This window comes from Lates calcarifer, linkage group LG6 (genome assembly GCF_001640805.2).
Source record: "Lates calcarifer isolate ASB-BC8 linkage group LG6, TLL_Latcal_v3, whole genome shotgun sequence".
Taxonomy (NCBI): domain Eukaryota; kingdom Metazoa; phylum Chordata; class Actinopteri; family Centropomidae; genus Lates; species Lates calcarifer.
This window is the reverse complement of record NC_066838.1, coordinates 17,107,677-17,126,362: the sequence shown is the minus strand read 5'-3', so window position 1 is coordinate 17,126,362 and position 18,686 is coordinate 17,107,677. Positions and strand designations below refer to the sequence as shown.

The following is an 18,686-nucleotide window of genomic DNA, read 5'->3' as shown; positions in this document are numbered from 1 at the left end:
ACGTTTTTCTTGGAAACCCAGCAATATGGAAGATTAGCTGACATTCTTTGGCGAAAAAAGAAATAAAATTAAAATCAATGTGCCTTAATTAAATCTTGTTTACTTGCAGCCATAAGCATGATTAATCTATACTTTATTTCAAAGAAGACACAGCAGGTTTTTTTCCACAGGATATGTCAGTTGAAGTTTACCTCTGAGTAATTCAGATTGACTACCTTTCATAAATGCCAGACACACCGGGACTGAAGTAGAGCTGGCAGCCCTGACGAATTCTTCCATTTTTATTTCCCAGAACAGTGACAACATGCAGAGAACATATGCCGCCAAACAGCTTTTGCAACAACAACAACAAAAAAATCTTACGAATCCCCCAACCTGCATTCGAACATTTCTTCTATTTGAATACACCAAGCGGCAGTGGAAACAGCATAATAGTCCTATAATCTTACAGCTTTTAAAAAGCTAATGTGAGCACGCTCTCCCGTATGCAATAAGCCACTTTGTTTGTTGAAAACTCACCAAGTGGCAAAAAAGCAGCTGCTATCTCTGCAGTCTCAAGGGGCTAGTTAATTTTAGAAAGATAATCTTCCGCAATATGCTGAGGGATTAAGACGTTAAAAGTCTCAGCATGGGGAGACGATAAGGCTGTATAGTCATGGACTGTGAGAAGCATCCAGTGCATTTTAGGAATAGAGAAGTATGTTACTTATCATGCTAATCAGCATGCAGATCAGGAAAAACAAACACAAGTTGTTCAATGACATGTCTATGTAATTTGCCACTACCCCTCTGTCTGTGAGCCACAAATTATGATCATGATGACGGCAGTTCATCTTTGGCTATTAGCATTGTCTCCCAAGGCTGTATTGCAGTGCTTTCTCAAGAGACTACCTGCAGGAGAGGAATGCCACACTGAAGAGGAGACGTACTGTCTATGGTTTAATCAATGTCATTTGCATATGCAGGATAAAACTAATCCTCATCAGAGGGAGGTTCTCCACCTGAGGCCCTTTCTTGTCCTTTCCAAGCAATCCTTCTCTTATTAAATGATCCCCTGATGATATTCACCTTGCCAGAGAGAACAAAGCACACTGTCACACTGTGTGCAGAGGGAGGGAATTCTACAGGGATGCTTGGACTCAGTATGAAAGTGTGATGTGATGCAGAGAATAAAGACCTGTGCTAGGGCTGAGCTGAATTTTGGGGAGAGAGCGTTGAGCGGCCCCGCTGTAATGCTGTTTGGGTCTGGAAGTCAACCAGACGGCGAGTTCCAGGTGAATAACAATGTGTGGATTTGCAGGAGTCGGGTTCAAAGTCTGACAGAGCACAGCAAGCTTGGCCTAGCCACCCGCTAGCTTCTTGGGCTGCAGCCAAGGTTTTTAAACACCCAGCCAGGGGTAACAGCCGGGGTTCCCCTGCTGTTTCCTTGCTGCACTTGAATGTAACACATTACATAGAGGGCAGAAAAATACAACTAATGTACCTGAAGCAAACCTGGGGATGGAGAAGCCATTCCTCTGTTGGAGGGATTTGTGTCACATTAGAGGGATGCTGAGCAGAAAAGAACTGGGTTTCAAAAGATCCCTTAAGGCCCTGCATTGTGGAGACAACCACTTCCCTCTCACAGGCTCCTTTCTGTATAAGATAAGCAAATTTACACTGGCAGACAAACGTGACATTTTCCTGGTGCAGGAGCTGCTTAAGAGGAGGCTTCATAGGTGGGCAAGGCTGATAAGACGACAGCCTGGGATTGGAGGGGCTGGAAAAACCAGCGTGAAAAGGAGATGACAGAAATCAGTGAGAGTGGGATTTCTCCCACCCTTTCATTTTCAAACATCCCTTATGCAAAGATCCACCGACAGGGGTGAGGTTCAAGCAGTGGTGACCTGCCGCCTGCACTAGACTAGTGCTCCTCTTCATGCTTATTTCTTTATGGTAATGTCTACCCCAAGGTGCTGTTTGGCTTCCTCTCCTGGCTGAGGCTCATAAGAATCTCACCCTGTTTATAGCCTATCAAATGGATTACAGACTCATTATCAACAGTGCCGTGTGGCCACAGAGGCCTGTCGTTTACACCACATTTCTACTGCGTCAGCCACAACACCAAATTCCATGGCAGGAAAGTGTCGAGGTGTGGGTGTGTTTTTTTGTTTTTGTGAGAGCGTGTGTGTGTGTGTGTGTGTGTGTGTGTGTGTGTGTGTGTGTGTGCAAAACACAGTGTAAAGAGAAAAGTGGCTGCACTAAAGGCATGGCCGATCCAGTTTTACACGGTGTCTCATTTCTAAAGTTGGAGCAAAGTGATTGGCCACTGAGTTTACCAACAGACTTAAACTTCATGGCAGGGAATTACTCTCCAATACATAGCAGTAGTATATTCACCAGTATATAAAAATGAACGGCTATTACGACTTTCTTTTTCTGCTCTATTTTTCTTTTTACTTCCCTGACTGCAGTGTCGTACTAAAACCAGATAAGCATGCTGGCTGCAGAGAGCCACAGTGAGGCATGCTGGTGTGATGTAATGTGATGTGAAGCTCTCTAAAGGTCTGAGCTCGGCAACGCCATACATGACAGTTAAACATCACTACCCATTACGAATTTACCTGCGAAAGGTGACGGGAGAAGAAACTAGTGTTATTCAGCCTGGAAATGACAGCACTGGCCAGAGCCTCTCTAAATCAGATTGATGATCCATTTTCCCTGCCCCAGGGCCACAGTAATGTAAGGGCCTGGGATCCACCGAGGCTGCACAGAGACAGATGGGACCTTGTCTGCTATGACCTTGCTGAGCTAATATTTCTCCCAGGCCTTGTCTGTTGCCTCATCATTAAAGGTGCCATGGCTATTAACATTGGGGGAATACTTCAAAGACACTGTTTACTTGGACAGGACACAATCTGGGTGAAGAAAAATCACAGCAGCAGAGTAACAAGGCAAAGAGGGATTGTTTGGCAAACGGTGAATGTGTCGTGTGTGTGTGCAATGTGTTTCAGAGATGCCGGCACAATTTTTGCAGGCTGCACATTCGCCATATTCTACACAGGTATCCAAACAAACTTGTTGAAAAGACAAAGAAAGTTTTGAGAGTTTTGTTTTTATTTTCCAAACCGACCACGTCATGTTGATTGATCAGCATTTATTTTGATAATGAGTGAACTGTTTCAGAAATTTTTCGGGTCTAAAAATAATTATTTCTCTTTGTCATACACAACAGTAAACTGAATATCTTTAGGTTTTGTACTGTTGGACAAGAAATAAGAATATCTCACACTGGACATGCAAAATGATAATAATCACTATATTCTGATTCATTGATTAGTGAAGAAAATAATTGTCAGGATAATCCTTGATGAAAATAAATGTTAGTTGCAGCTCTAAGTGACAGGCTTACAAACTCTCATAAGAGTGGGATGTGTTTAAATGCATCAGATTAAAAGCATTCTCATGCAAAAACAAATATCCTTACTGTAGGAGCCACCTTTTAATAAAGTAATATCTAAGTATAATAATGTGATCTCATAATTTGGGTAATTTACTTTGTCTATTTTTTGTTAAAGAATTAGTAGTGCTTTGTTAAGAAATTGTGTGGTATACTCTATTATGTTTACTTAATACTGCAGAATAGATTTTACATGGTTTGATGTATAGAGTACACTTCCCCTTTAATTGAAATGCTCTGCTACATTCACTCACATCAGTCTCGTTAAGTTCAGTTGGAGCAAAAGAACCTATGAAGCGTATTCTATGTAATCTATATATATATATCTTTTTTGTAAAAGAAGTTACTTGTCTGGAGGGTTTTTTTTTTGCATCAGACTTCTCATGGTATAACTTGAAAAATTATACTCTCATTACTGTTAAAGACTGAGGTCAGAGAGTGGCTGGGTGCATTGCAGTCTTGTTAGTACCACTGTGGGGACGCTAAAGTCTGAAACTTTTAAATTCTGCTTTAAAATTCTGTGATGGCGCTTTTTTCCTTTTTCATATGTGAGTTAGACAGTGTTTTTAAAAAACACTTACTTATTTAAACCTTAAAAAGGTAGCCACCTGACCTGACTCCCAAAGCTTACTCATAGCCAAGAGCCATGTTTCCATGGTAACAAACAGTGACAGGTGGTGACCAGTGACATCAAATGAAAACATGGCTCATAATTTGTGGTTTGCTGACAGGGTTGTGGAGCGAGTAATGAGAGGGGAAATACTTGGTTAGAGACCACAAAAACCCCATCATCAATCTTTTTTTTTTTTTTGTTCCAAGGAAACAATCCTGAGTCTGACTGACAAGTTAGAAGAGGTACTGATCCCTGCCACATTAACCTCGAAACTGTCGAATTCCTCCAGAAGGCAAACATTTTCTGCTGAAGTGAACGTAGCTGAACGAAGCGTTTCTCAATTGGCCATGTTTTATTATAGATATCTATCTGAAGCTGGTGAGATCCAGCCATAGTCAAAGTCTGTCTTTGTGAAGGTGTCAAGTGTTGGATTGTTCATATTTTTATTTTCAGTTTTGGCATGAAGCAAAAGTAATTAAATACAGGACTTACAAAGTTATGCCACTAATTAACCATCCATTAAACACCCATTCACATTCAGCCCTCTCATGGCTGCATGTTATCTGCATGTTCAACATGGCAGCTTATTTGATCAAGTTTTCTCTATTGGTAAGTCATTCTTTTGCTGCTTTGTGTGATACTAAGCCTCAGAATACATCCACTGACATTTGGAATGGATTGCGATGCCAGAGTCAGACCGGGAAATATGGTCTAGGAAGCAATCCAGCGGGTCACTGTTACTCACCGCCAGCCAGTAAGAGAGAGATAAGGAAATAATCAGAACGGAGAGGCGAGGGCCAACTTCAGCCAGACTGCACTGACAGATGGGATCCCACTTTTATTCTTTGGTACCCCTCCTCTCTTATTTTATCCAAACTAACCAGTGCTCTCTCTGTTGATATGTGAAGGCTTATGGAAACAATTTATTATTTTATAACCTTTCTGCTACTTTAGCACTTAGTATACAATAAAGCAAAAGAACTCCCCTTAAGCCCAAACTCCCTTATCTCCAATTTCTTATCTCTCATTAGCGTTGGATTGTGATAAGTGTTGGGGGTTTGCGGGGGGGGGGCGGGATAATCTATTGAAATATGGTTTCATTTTGAACAGACTTTATCAGCAAAGCTATTTAAATTTTGATAATGAAAAATACTGTAAATCCCTTAAGTGCTCTTGTACCGCAGCGTACACACAGCACAACACAACACAGCAGGTGGTAATCATTGTGTAATCACTCAAACAACAGAGCACATCCAAGCCCCTGAGCCTCCAGCCACTCCCACTGCGGACCAGCCCCTGATATTTGCTGGATTTGTTCTGGGAACTAAGCAATAAGTAAAGCCTCCTTCGTGGCCTTGGAGTCAGATTGAATTGCAAAAACATGTTGCACCTGGTGCAGCAAGAATGAGGGGGAGGAGAAGGAGCAGCACTGTCTGCGTTCACTATCTGATGGCTGCAACCTTATTGAAAATCTGATAACGATATTTGGTGAGCTTAATGGTTGCCCTCTGCAGGCTAGAATCAGTCTCACTCAATCCTGTTTTCATACCCGCCACCCCCCCACCACCTCTTCTCTTTTTCATCTTCTGCCTCACTTTCACAGCGTGCGGCTGACAGAGAGGCATGATGTACGGCTTCTTTTCTCTGTTTTTAAAACCCCCGGCGCCGCATAATTTTTCCTTAGCATTTTGTTTTCAAGTAGAATTAGCGTCTGGCATTAGTGAATAATCAATGAGAATCACTGCAGGTGATCAGCATGGGCCTGTCCGCTTTGTTGTGTTTATGACTCCATTATCCTTAGATTCAGCTGCAGAACAGCAGGTCTGGTGCTGGTAGGGGTTCAGTGTCCTGCTCAAGGACACTTCAGCAGGAAAGATGCTAATGTGACAGAGGCTTGAACCTACACTTCGACATTAAAGGAGAGTCTATTTCCTCATTACACCCCCCGCTACTTTATAGTAAATGTAGGATGCCAGTACATGCTACATGTTCATGGCCCTTCAATTTGCCCACGGGGAACATTAAAGTTTCATCTAATGTGTTCTAATGGAGTCATACAGACTTTACTGAAAGACAGTGCTCAACATCTAAAACTAGATCTATCTGCTGTTGTGGCTGACTTTAACAGGACACATTTTAGTAGGAATTCTTCCATCACTTCCTCTGAAATACCTAGAGGCTTTCAAACCACATTGGCATTTTCACTGTAACACATTTGCAATAATTAACAGAGCTAACTTTTTTATTGTGATTAATAATGGAGTAGAAGATAGCATCATTGAGCCACACATTACAATGCACTCATTAAATTGACTTTCCTGAATGCACCAACTCAGACTACTAAGCGCGACTGTGGAAAGGTCAATGTGATCATTATATAATTTAGCTGGAGAACAATTATGAAATGGTCTAATAAGAGTGATTTCTAATGAGCAGTGTGAGAGTGACACCACCTTCTCCATGGAGCTGATCTGTCTAATTGTCAAAATGTGAAGATCCATTTCAGAGCTTTAAAGTGATCCAAACCAAACCTGTTTTTGGCTGCCAAATGCAATGCAATGCTGCACTTAAGTTCAATTTCAAGTTACGAGTTTACTTTACTTGAGTATTTCCATTTTTAGCTATTTCATGCTTCTACTCCACTATATTGCAGAGGGAAATAGCAACAGCTGACAGCCATTAGTTTGTGATTCCAAACAGTTCTGGTTTGTGACGGCAAAAAATCCTGTGCATACTAGGGGCACCTTGTGATGTTTCATACATCTATGAGTTATTAGCAGTTCCAACAAAGAGATATTTCCCCTCTAAACATCTCAGATGGTTTCATTTAAATGTTATTAACTGTTTGAGTCCGACAACGTAAAATTATCCAAGATTGTACAAAAAAGCAAAGATCAGAAAATAAATGCAAAAAATACGTGCAAATTTGTGCAGCACAGCCTTGTTTTTTCCCTCCATTAATCATCTCACAACCTCCCCAGATTTATCTTGTGACCCTTTAGAGAAAACTGCTGAATTAAACTACCTAACTGTATATAAAGTAATTAAAAAAGTAGCTCCAGCTAGACTGGCTACAACTATGAAAGGCTATTTGCAAATTGATACATTGGTATAAACAAACTAATAATATAATAGAAACCATTTTTCTTCATACTGAGAACATTTCCTTTTGCTTTTGTCATAACACTTTTAGTTTTATGGGATTTAAAACGCAGGCCTTTTGTAATGGGGTATTTTTATATTGCTGTATTGCTACACTGACTTAAGTTAAGATATAAGTACTTCTTCCAACCACTGGGACTAAACATTAAACTGACAGACTCCCATAAGGCACTATTTCTTATACATCCTCTCAGAAAAGAAGCCATTCGTTTCCATGTGTGGAGCACACAGTGGAATTGAAAACTGTATTTTGAAAGTTTTGGCTCCTCATCGGCTTCACTGCAAATTCAGTCCAAATACAGCATTTTTCCCCCCTGTGCAGGCAAATGCCTTTGAAGCGGGGGGCAAAGTTGGGAATGGTTCCAGAAGACCAACTCTCCATTTTGCTAGCTTCAGCACTCAATAGCTCCATGATTAAAGCCAGTCTATTTTATTGATTAAAAAGGAAGGAGAGAAAACCCAGAACCTTTCTACTCTTCAGTCTCCGCTTCTCCATCTGTAAAAGTGGTGGAAAAGCCTCCCTTGACCATGTCCAGGCAATTTGGGAGGAGCGGGCCTCTCCTGTTGCACTCACTGACTCCGGCCATGCTCTGTTACCTCATCTCATCAGCTGGGAAAGTATTTGTGCTTGTAGCTTCAGAGAAGGCGGCCACGAGTTAAATTGAGTTACCTGTTCAGAGATGGTTTCATTTTCCACGGATGGCCCCGGAGATCCTTGATGGAACTGCTAACTGCTCATCACCCCTAACGTCCCCCCGGTGTCTGTCTGAGTGGAGCGCTGCGACACAGCAACAGCGACGTGGCTCAGGTGGCACAGGCAGCTGGCTGCAGGATCCATCACACTATCTCAACTGAGGAGCGCCGTCAGATAAACCTGCTCCGCATAAAATATTGCTGTTTCCATCCTTCACCTTTTGTGAAACAGCACAGTGTTCCTCTACTTGCCGTTTGTTTTTTCAACACATGTAAACACATGTATAGATCATGAACTAATACGAGACACTTCTGGACATATTTGCAGCTTCTCTCAACTTCATTTATTCTTTACAGAGCTGCACAGCAGAGGCAAAACCAGCTGTCTGCATTCATGGCCACGCACAAGGATATGCACATATGCAATCAGGTACTGCAGATGATATATGGGCAATAGATTCCCTGAGTAATAAGATAATGATTAATTTATACAATGATTTATATGAAATCTCTATATTATGTATGTTAATCCTTATTGATTAGGATATAATGGATTTTCTAAGATATGTCAATCCACCATAAGTGATATGGAAGGGAGAGAGGCAAGAGGCTTGGCTCATGTCCTGTCTGTCTCTGTTGATAACCACAGGGCAGGAGATGAAAGGCAGAGAGGAGAGGTGTAAAGAAGTGATGTGGGGAGATAAGAGTTGAGAGGATAAACGAATGGAGAGGAGTAAAGGGTGAGAGGAGAGGGGGCAAAAAGCAAAAGGAAGAGAGATGGGTTAAGGTTCAGTGGATGAGCGAGGAGGAGGGAGGGAGAGAGAGAGGAGAAAGAAATGAGAGCAGAAGGGAGAAACAAGAGATGACAAAAAAGGGAAGAGAGGAGGAAGGAGATGAGAGGATAACAGATAAAAGAGCAAGGGAAGAGCAGACAGCCTGCCACCCCACAGTCACGTCACACAATTTACTATGTTCTGGCCCATAATGTTTTATAGCACAATCACTGATAGCACAGTAGTCAGTAGTGATCTCATTTCACAACCCATATCCTTCAGTAATGTGAACACAAAGGGAGAAGCAGAGCCATTAGCAGTGTCCAGTACTCATCCACTGCTACTCATGCATAATTGGCTTCCATGGAAGGAAGCAAGAAAGGGTAAACAGCAAGCAATCATATTAACTCCTGTGAGTCCTAATTGAAATCCGTTAACAATCAGCACAGATGATAGAGGCCGGGGAGACGTGGGGCTGCTCATACCCCAAGCTCTCATTCCTGCATGCTGTTCTCTGTGTATTAACACGCATGACAACGTGGCTTTGCATTATAATCAAGAATTATGCTTGATTCCTGTGCTCATGAGTCACATAAACACAGCAGCTAAACATCTGTACATGTGAGCATATGGGTGAGATTTTACCTCAGTCAGATTTTTTTTTTTTTTTTAATTAAAATCAGCTGTGGATTCTGCCTACAGTGTAAATTAGGTGGATTTGAAATGTAAAAATATCCAGGACTGTCAATGTTATCATAAATAAATAATTTGGAATGAATCTTAAAGGAACAGCATAACACTTTGGGAAATACTTTTATTCGCCTTCTTGCCGCGAATGAGACAAAAAGATCAATACCTCTCTCATATCTGTCTCTTAAATATGAATCTACAACCAGCAGCTGATTAATTAGCACTAGCATAAAAAGCAGTGGAAAACAGCTAGCCTGGCTCTGGGTAAAGATTTTTTTAAAATCTTACTCTTATCCTACCAGCACCTCTAAAATTCTCTATTTAACAAGTTAAATCTAATTTGTTTAATTCCTACAGAAATTAAACTGTAACAACGACAAGCGGTGAAGTCACACATGTACATAACCCCCAGATAAAACCACAACTTTCCATTTTTACACTTTGGTTTTTGTACTGATTAAACAACTGTGGAACAACAGTAAATCAGAGAGTTTATAGGTACTGGTATGCGGATTTCTCACCTGGCAAGGCCAATACATCAGCCACTGTTAACTTGCTGAAGATGTACCTATATCAGAATACATTTACAGTTCATGGTATGGCTTTCAGGTCTGGTGATTGGGGAGATGGCAAACTGTGGCCATAAAGAGATGCACATGATCAGCAAGAACACTCAGACAGGCTGTGGCACTCAAACAATGATTGATTGGTATTAAGGGGCTCAAAGTGTGCCAAGAAAACATTCTCCATTCCATTACACCACCGCTAGCAGCCTTGACTGTTAACACAAGTCAGGTTGAGTCCATGGATTCATCCTCTTGACACCAATTTCTGAACCACCCATCCATGTGCCTCAGCAGAAATCAAGATTCATTAGACTAGGCTACATTTTTCCAGTCTTCATCTGTTCAGTTTTGGTGAGCCTGTGTCCACTGCAGCCTCAGATTTCTCTTCTTGGCTGACAGGAGTGGAAGTTGCAGCCCATTCGCCTCAAGGTTCAACATGTTGTGCATTCTGAGATGCTTTTCTTCTCACCACAGTTGCAATGATTGGTCATCTGAGTTGCCGTAGCCTGTCTGTCAGCTCCAACCAGTATGGCCATTCTCCTCTGACCTCGCTCATCAACAAGGTGTTTCCGTCCACAGAGCTGCAGCTCACTGGATGGTTTTTTGGCACTGTTCTGAGTAAACTCTAGAGACTGTTATATGTGAAAATCCCGGGAGATCAGCAGCTTCAGAAACAGTCAAACCAGCCCATCTGGGACCAACAATCACGTCACAGTAAAAGTCACTGAGATCACATTTTTCCCCATTCTGATGTTTGACGTGAACATTAACTCAAGCTCCTGATCTGTATCTGCATGATTTTTTGCATTGCACTGCTGCTGGGTAATTGCATGAATAAGCAGGTGTACAGATGCTCCTAATAAAGTACAGATGTTCCTTATAAAGTTGCTAATAAAGTGTACTCGACGTCTGATGAGTAACAACAAATTGCAGAACAAAAATGCCAAAGTAGATCTGAAGTTGTAGTGTCTCCATTAACATAGTTTATCCACCTGAGAACACCAGCACGTTGATGTTCCCACTGTTAAATGTCCTACTCATATAGGTATTTTAGTCACAATTTCAAGAGGAAAAAAAGAAAAATAAGATCCATATCCAAGATATTTTTGTTCATGTTATGTGCTTATGTTTAAAATAAATTACTACAGGCTGATATATTGTTATCGTTTGTCACAAATACAGATCAGTACTGGCCTCAAATTTCCAGTATTGGTCAGTCAGTACTTTTACAGAACCAGGCTAGCTCTTTCAAGTATGTTTCATTATAGTTTTAAATCCTATTAATCTACTGTATGTGGTATAGTGTTTCTTTAAATTTATTTGCATTTTATTTATTCTTATTCCTTTATGTACCACTGGTAGTAGTGATAGGGGGAAGGGGGCAATGCATTGGATGCTTCATCATTCCAGTTGAGTCTTAAACCACTAGATGGTGTGCTTGTCTCTTCACTCTTTACACTACACTACATTCACCAGATGGGTTGAGTGTGGAAAAGCACTGACTGGAGAAGATAGAGTCATACTGTCTTTTAATGTACTGTGTGCACTCACTGTACAAATGTACAAAACCAGAGTCCCACCAGGTTTTTTTGGGGGGTGGGGTGGGGGGCTTTCTGAGTGAGACATTCTCAAATAATGCACCGCAATCACTATGAATACAGAGCATATGGAACAACTGAGCAGCTCCTCGCGACAAGCAAACAATCTTGCACTGTCTGAAACTCCTTTCCAACAAAGAGCTCACCCAGACTGCAAATTCACCCACGGAGAGAAAAGAAATAAAACTCAATCTTCCGAATCTTTATCCAGGCACTGACTCACTCATATTTGAGAGCCTGGCTGGCAGCCACGCTAACAAAAAGCTGTTGAAAAGCAGAATAAATACTGAACAAGGGTTCGGATGTTCAGGTTCAAGGGTTCATAATTGCCAGACAGAGGCTACAGAAACCCTTCAGCTGCAGGGTCTACAGAGTTGCTGGTGGATATTTCAGTGCATTAATGTGGCAGACGGGCCTGATATTGTGTCTCGTCCTGCTCTGTCACTTTGCCAGATATTTATTCAGTAACATACATACAGCATGACATTGTTTATTTCCTTGTCTTCAGTTTCAAATCTTTGTCTTTCAAATCACATTACAGCGTGTTATTGAAGGAATAAAGCAGCTGCTCAGTATTAAGCTATTATGGATATTGTTAACATAATTCTAACACTTGCTCTTTATGAGTCTAGCATTATTTTTGAGCACCAAGGACGAATAATAACAGAAGAATCCTTACATACATTTCTGCATTCCTGCAGAACATTTAATGTTCAACAAAAATACTCTTCTTGCATCTGAGACTATAAAGCTTTATATTATCGACTCTTAGTGAGCTTCACTGCTTCTCAAGGGCAAGATAAGAACCGACATTTCCCTGTGCTACTGCTGTGTTTTCTTTTTCCCTTCGTCTCTGCAGCAGATGGTAAAGAGAAAATCACTTTCTGCTGGGGGCAGGATGCATCAGGGTCAGGGTTTAAGCTTTGAGGTCCACTCTGAACCTGGCTGATTTGACGGGACTATTTTGCATACGCTGGGTCTAATCAAATATATGCAAAAGGAGAAGGCGGAGATTTGCAAAGCAGCTTGATACAAAGACACTGATTAGGTTAGGGATTTTACAGAACAGCAGGCTGGAGCCACACGGTCCAGTCTGACAACAGACACACTGCGGAACAACAAACAGAGGACTGCAGAGGGATTTTGTTGACCACACTGGGGTGAAGAAAAGGAGGGAGATGAGGAAGGTGTTAATATTGACATTCCAGAGGACCTCATTCTTTTGAAACTAAAGAGACTATTACCATATGATGAGAGGCAATCAGCAGAAAACGGCAAAAAATAATTGACCTGCAATTGAAGTGGATAAGTCTGCACAGAAACTCAACCATCTCTCAGTCTTGTTTACCTGTTCATGCTTTGGTTGAACTGATCTCCGAGGACAATGACAATTGATTGCACTCGAAAATGATGGATCCTTTACAAAACGGAAGTCAATACTGAAAATAATGAGCCACTGAAATGCTCAAGTTCAGTCAACAGCAGCGAAAACAAGGGGCTGCTTGAGAGAAAGAAAAAGGCTCCCTGCACAATTATACTGTAGCTAAAAACAAATGCAGCCACTGACATCACTCTGGCACGGTGATACACCTTATTTAGATGCCTCATATGCTCATATTCTTCTGAGCGCACCAAACCATGAATCATTACCAGCTTATGCAGATGAGCATACTGGTTTATAGGGCTTACGTGATCTGTATACAATTAAGGACCTAGAAAAACGCTACATACATGATTGGAGCAGCCCATTCAACAAACAGGAGTGTTACATAATACCTTAAAACAATCAATGAAACATGAATATTTCAAGAGCTAGCTCCGGATACAGATCTTCTTTAGAGTAGGACAAAGTTCAATTTGCAAGAAAATGGGCAAATTACTTAGAGGCCACTTGAGCCATGATGTAAGCCCACATAAACATAACACCTACATGGAGGGCCTGTTTAGAATCCTTTTCTAACATATCTCAAATGTACATGTGTAGGCGTATATATTTCTTACATGTTCCAGCCAAGCTGATGACTAGCCTTGGGACAAGATTGTGTGTAATGCCACAATGCCAGAGATGGTGATAGCTTGTTCATTTCAACATGAATACATCCAAATGGTGTTTTCTTACCCTTAATCCTATCTCTAAACACTGAGGAGGAATATTCTGAACCGATTTTAGACAGAAGCCTCAAAACCCAGCAGTCAGCTTCCTGTCTCCTGCATCCACCTTCCTGCAGACAACACATCTGCTCCCACCAGCCCCACCTTATGAGAAGTGAACCCCTACCCCACCCCATGTCCAGCAAGCCCCACATCCATGGGGGAATAGGCTATGTGCCTCTGCAGAGTGAGTGAGTGAGTGAGAGAGTGAATGAGTGGGAGCCTGTCAAAGCTCTAAGCACTTACAGGGAGGTGGGTGGAGAGTGGGGGGGGGGGCAGCGAGGAGGTGGCTGCTGGGAGGCAAAGCTAATTCACTGTGACAGAAATCAGAGCTGTCAGGACCACCATGACCAAGCAGCATGGGCAGCATATATCCAGTCAAACCCACAGCCAAGGGGAAGGAGGGATGTCGGGGGCTCAGAAAAAGAAAGAAAGGGATGTGCTGCATAAGGCACTTAAGAAAGAAAGCGTGCATGTGAATGCATATATGTGTGTGTGTGTGTGTGTGGGGGGGGGGGGGGGGGAGCAACATCTACTCACTCAAAACCACTTAAACAGGAACAACAACGTAAGGAGTGTGCACAGGTAAGAGGAGACCTTGAGTGAGAAAGAATCTCAACACAACAGCCTTCAAACTACACCGAGGGATGACAAGGGATGAATTCAAGAAGGTGTACTTACAATGATAAAGTAAACCGACATCCAGCTAAAGTCTCTCTCTCTCTCTCACTCACACACACACACACACACACACACACACACACACGAGACAAGAAAAAAATTACAGTAGGCACAGCTAAATTTCAGTCCTCTGGGATTATTGGTGAGAGGTTACTGGATAACATATGTAATATTCATGAAGAAAGCTCCTTGGTTCAACTAATCTGTTAGTAAGCAAAATACTAAAAGTTTAATGGAGTAGAATATTAATAGAATATTGTGGGAAAACTGATATTGTTGAGAGGGAGGGAGAGAGAGACAGAGAGAGAGGAGGGCAGCCACCAGTGCCATTATTTAATGATGAGAGAGGGAGACACGAGGCTGATCTCTAAATGACACAGAGGAGGGAGGAGGGGATTGTGGGTGATTAAGTGAGCTCGGCACTGTTTGTTATACACTGCAAAGCACTGCAGGATGTTTGTTGAGCAGCGCTCTCATTTGGGACGAGAAGAAAGCCGGTAGGGGGGACCTTAAACTTGGCCAAAGAGAAAGGCGAGAGCAGCGTCCCTCAGGAGGAGGATCTGAGCAGCAGATAAGGATTAGGCAGCAATGTTGTGAGTATTCAAGTGATGGCATGCAACTTCGAAAGAGGGGAAGCACAGGGAAGTTGGAGTCTTGTGTGGTTGCTAAGCAGTTTACTTTGGATTTATGGTTTGGGAGAGTTTGCTTTTTTCCCCCTTTTTTTCAATTTTTCTGAGGAGAGAATGGGATTAACAAAGTGAGCCAAATTGCTCACTTGTCTGGAAGTGGTATGAACTCTTGCCCTTTCTGCTTTCAAATTCATGTAGACTTTACAAGGTCAGTAGCTGGAAATCTGTTATGACTTATTATAACTGATTTCTGATAATGATGAACTTCAACTGAGAAGAAAAATCTTTTTAAAGTGAAGTATTTCCCTCTGTGCATATGACTTTAAAATAGTAAGCTCTCATAATGTGTCTTAGAGCTGCACAACAGCGTTGTCTTTTGTTGTACTCTGTAATACTGAACCAGAAATCATTTGTTTTGCATTCTTTCTCAGGCAAAACAAGACATTTCAAGTCTTTGGGAAAATGTTAAGAGCATTTTCGCTGTTTTCTGACATTATATAAACCAAATGATTCATTGATTAACTGAGAAAATAGACAGTGAAAATAAATGCTGCAAACCTATTACTGCGCCAAAAAAATGTATTAGGTCTGTGTTTAAACATCTCTAAACAGTCTGAGGCAACTATTTGTGATTCAAAAGCTGAATACTAAGATTTTCTGAGGCAAAAAGGATTTGTGGTTATTACATTGAGCCGTTTTTCATCATCTGCCATAGATACTGAAACTTCCTGTATGGCATTAACCTTGCAATCATCTTATACGTCTGTTGAACAGATCAAAGCAGCGAGTGGGTCAAAAAAGAGTAGCTTTTTAATATATCATGCTGTTTTTCATTTGATTGTTATCTAACCAGGGAGAGCAACGTGGATTAGAAACCTCGAAGGATTCAACTCCCGGAAACATGACCTCTGGACTGTATCCAGGCACTTTCTTGGCGCTGCTCTGTCTCCTCCATGTCTCTGAGGAGACCTGTCCATCCATGTGCCTTTGTATATCTGACACAGTGAGCTGTAGCTCCAGTGGTCTGGCAAAGCTACCTCTGTCCCTGCCCTCCTTCTCTGTCACCCTTGACCTCAGCCACAACCATCTGTCCTGGCTTGGTCCGGGCAGCTTCAACAGGATGCCCAGATTGGAGAATCTCCGGATGGCTCACAATCAGCTCAGCGCCCTGGGCCCCGGGGTGTTTCACAATGCCTCTGGCCTCAGGCACCTCGACCTATCCTCCAATAAGCTGCATGTGGTGGAGCAGCACTATTTCCAGGGGCTGTGGAGGCTGGAGGAGCTCCTCCTCTTCAATAACAAGATCACCCAGGTGGAGTCCAGCACACTGAGCGGACTGAGCAGTTTAAAAAAGGCCTATTTCAGCCTGAATCAAATCACATACTTCCCGTTCTTCTCCATCCAAGACCACAGTCATCCCTTCCTGACCATGCTGGACCTCTCGTCCAACCGAATGAGCCGTCTGCCCTGGGAGGATGTGAAAGCTTTGCCTGGGTTGGTGCAGCGGGGGCTGTATCTCCACAACAACTCTCTGATCTGCGACTGCTCCATGTTCAGTGTGTTCTGGCACTGGGATCTGCGAGGTTATGACTCACTGAAGGACTTCACGGATGAGCACACCTGTTCCATCTACGGGGACCAGCGGGCGTCCATTCGGTTCCTGCGACACACCCGCTTCTTCCAAAACTGCACTGTGGAAAAAGCTGTCTCGCAGCCTGTGACCGTGCTCCTCTCCAGCGTGGTGGTTTCAGAGGGAGACAGAGTGCGTCTAGACTGCCAAACATCCCTGAGTAGCACAGACCTCTCATTTACATGGCGCTCTCCCAGCAAGGGGTACATCACCCAGGCTAGCGTAAATGACACACTAATTAGCCTGTTTCCTAATGGCACCTTAGAGATCCAAGCAACCAAGGTCAATGACTCAGGTCTGTACGTGTGCACAGCTGTGGATATAAAACAGGCACTGAATGCAACCCGCGAGGTGAACGTGACGGTGCTGCTGCCTCCAGGAGAGTCATTCAACACTGGCTACACAACACTGCTGGGCTGCGTGGTGACCATGGTCTGCATCCTCATGTACCTCTACCTGACTCCATGTCGCTGCAACTGCTGCAAACAGCCCAAACCTCCTGTTATCCCCATTGCGACCTACGACCCCAGCACCCTAACTTCAGTTTTCTCCCCCTCCACAAGAGACCAGTCCAAAATCCAAACTAACAAGCATGTAGCATTCATGGAGCCAATGATAAGCGAAGAGGGAACAGGATGGACGCCCGAAAGCTGATGCTGCATGGGAGCTTTTCTTCCTTTCCTTTATTCATTTATTTATTGGAGGTGGAAAGACCTTAGGACAATTCAAAACTCCTTACTCAGGAATTAGCATTGAGATGTTATTAGAAATGAACATTAATGTCGTGAAGGGAAAAAGAAAAAGAACATCATGTCCCTTTCCTAACTGAAAGAGTGAAAATATCTCCCGTTCCAATTCTGCTCTTCTCTGTCATCTGGCCCAGTAGTCGAAATGAAAGTTTCAACTTTGGTTTATTACCCTCAGTGTACTGACACTGCTAAATCAGAGTAGAGCCATTATCACCCCCCAAAATCAGCTAATAAGTTCTCTGTGTGCTCAGGTACAGCAATAGTGGGGGAATATTTCTCGCGGGATCAGAGAATGAATCTGGCTCACTTTTCGCAGAAAAGTGTTTAACAAGGATTAAAAGGCCCGGAAAACGCTGTAGGTTTATGACTGTAACAGACTGGAGGAAGCAAGTTCAGCCTATTTATCTTGGTTGGGCTGAGGCGCTCCATAATTAGTGTGGCACCACCACTGCATCAGCTGAAGATAACTTTAAATATACAGACCATATCTCTTATAATATGCAGCTTCAACATGAAGAACCTAAAACTCCATCCAACTCCTGAAAACTTCTGTTCCCTTTTTCTTCCCAATAAAGGATTCAGTCCCTTTAGATCGACTGCCTGCTCTGCTGATGTACTTTTGGTTTTGAAGGCAATTATTTCAGCATCATATTTAAAAAAAAAAAGGAATTAAGATACAGCAAGAAAAGCAATGAATGTTTCTGTGCAGAAGCTATAGCTTTCAGCAAACATTTAAAAATCTTATCTGGCAGAAAACAGAGGTGCATCCTGCAGTGATCCATCATACGTATACATATCTCATACAAACCTGTTGCATTAATCTGGCAGCGGAAAACAATGACTCGCTATCTGCGCTCTGCTTATCTGGCAAATAGTGAAGTACAGAAATCAGGAGTGTCAACAAACCAAAAACAAACAGCAATTGGACAGCTCTTCAAAGACAGCATCTCTTTGATCAAACACAGCAGAGCACTTTGAACACTGCGGAACAAACACGACCACAAAAATTTGAACTAGAGTGACAAATACTTCAAGCAGATCTGACGCAAACCCAGAGGGAGGGCATTAGTTTGTGTAGCTTTGTTTTGTTTTTGTTTTTTTAAATTGAGTGTAACATGCTTGAAATGACAGAATTACACACTGCGACAACAAGAGATGAAAGATGTTGAAGAAGGACTCACACGCACAGCCGTGACAGAACATAAGTGTGCGGGACCAGAACATTAAGTCGATGACATGAAAGACCACAGAGAGCATATGGGTGCTCAGGGATGAAGGGGATATTCAAGAACTGATGAGAGAAACAGTGGCC

At 42.4% G+C, this 18,686-nt stretch overlaps 2 protein-coding genes across 2 annotated transcripts in view; one reads left to right on the top strand and one right to left on the bottom strand.

The window, feature by feature from the left end:
- The window catches only part of LOC108889527 (metabotropic glutamate receptor 7), a 96,724-nt gene that overhangs the window by 72,569 nt on the left and 5,469 nt on the right, over positions 1-18,686 (bottom strand). The window lies entirely within an intron of this gene.
- On the top strand, positions 15,893-17,407 carry LOC108889528 (amphoterin-induced protein 3-like). The gene has a single exon (XM_018686038.2). It carries the CDS (start codon positions 15,897-15,899, stop codon positions 17,277-17,279), a length of 1,383 nt encoding a protein of 460 aa, XP_018541554.1. The 5' UTR covers positions 15,893-15,896; the 3' UTR covers positions 17,280-17,407.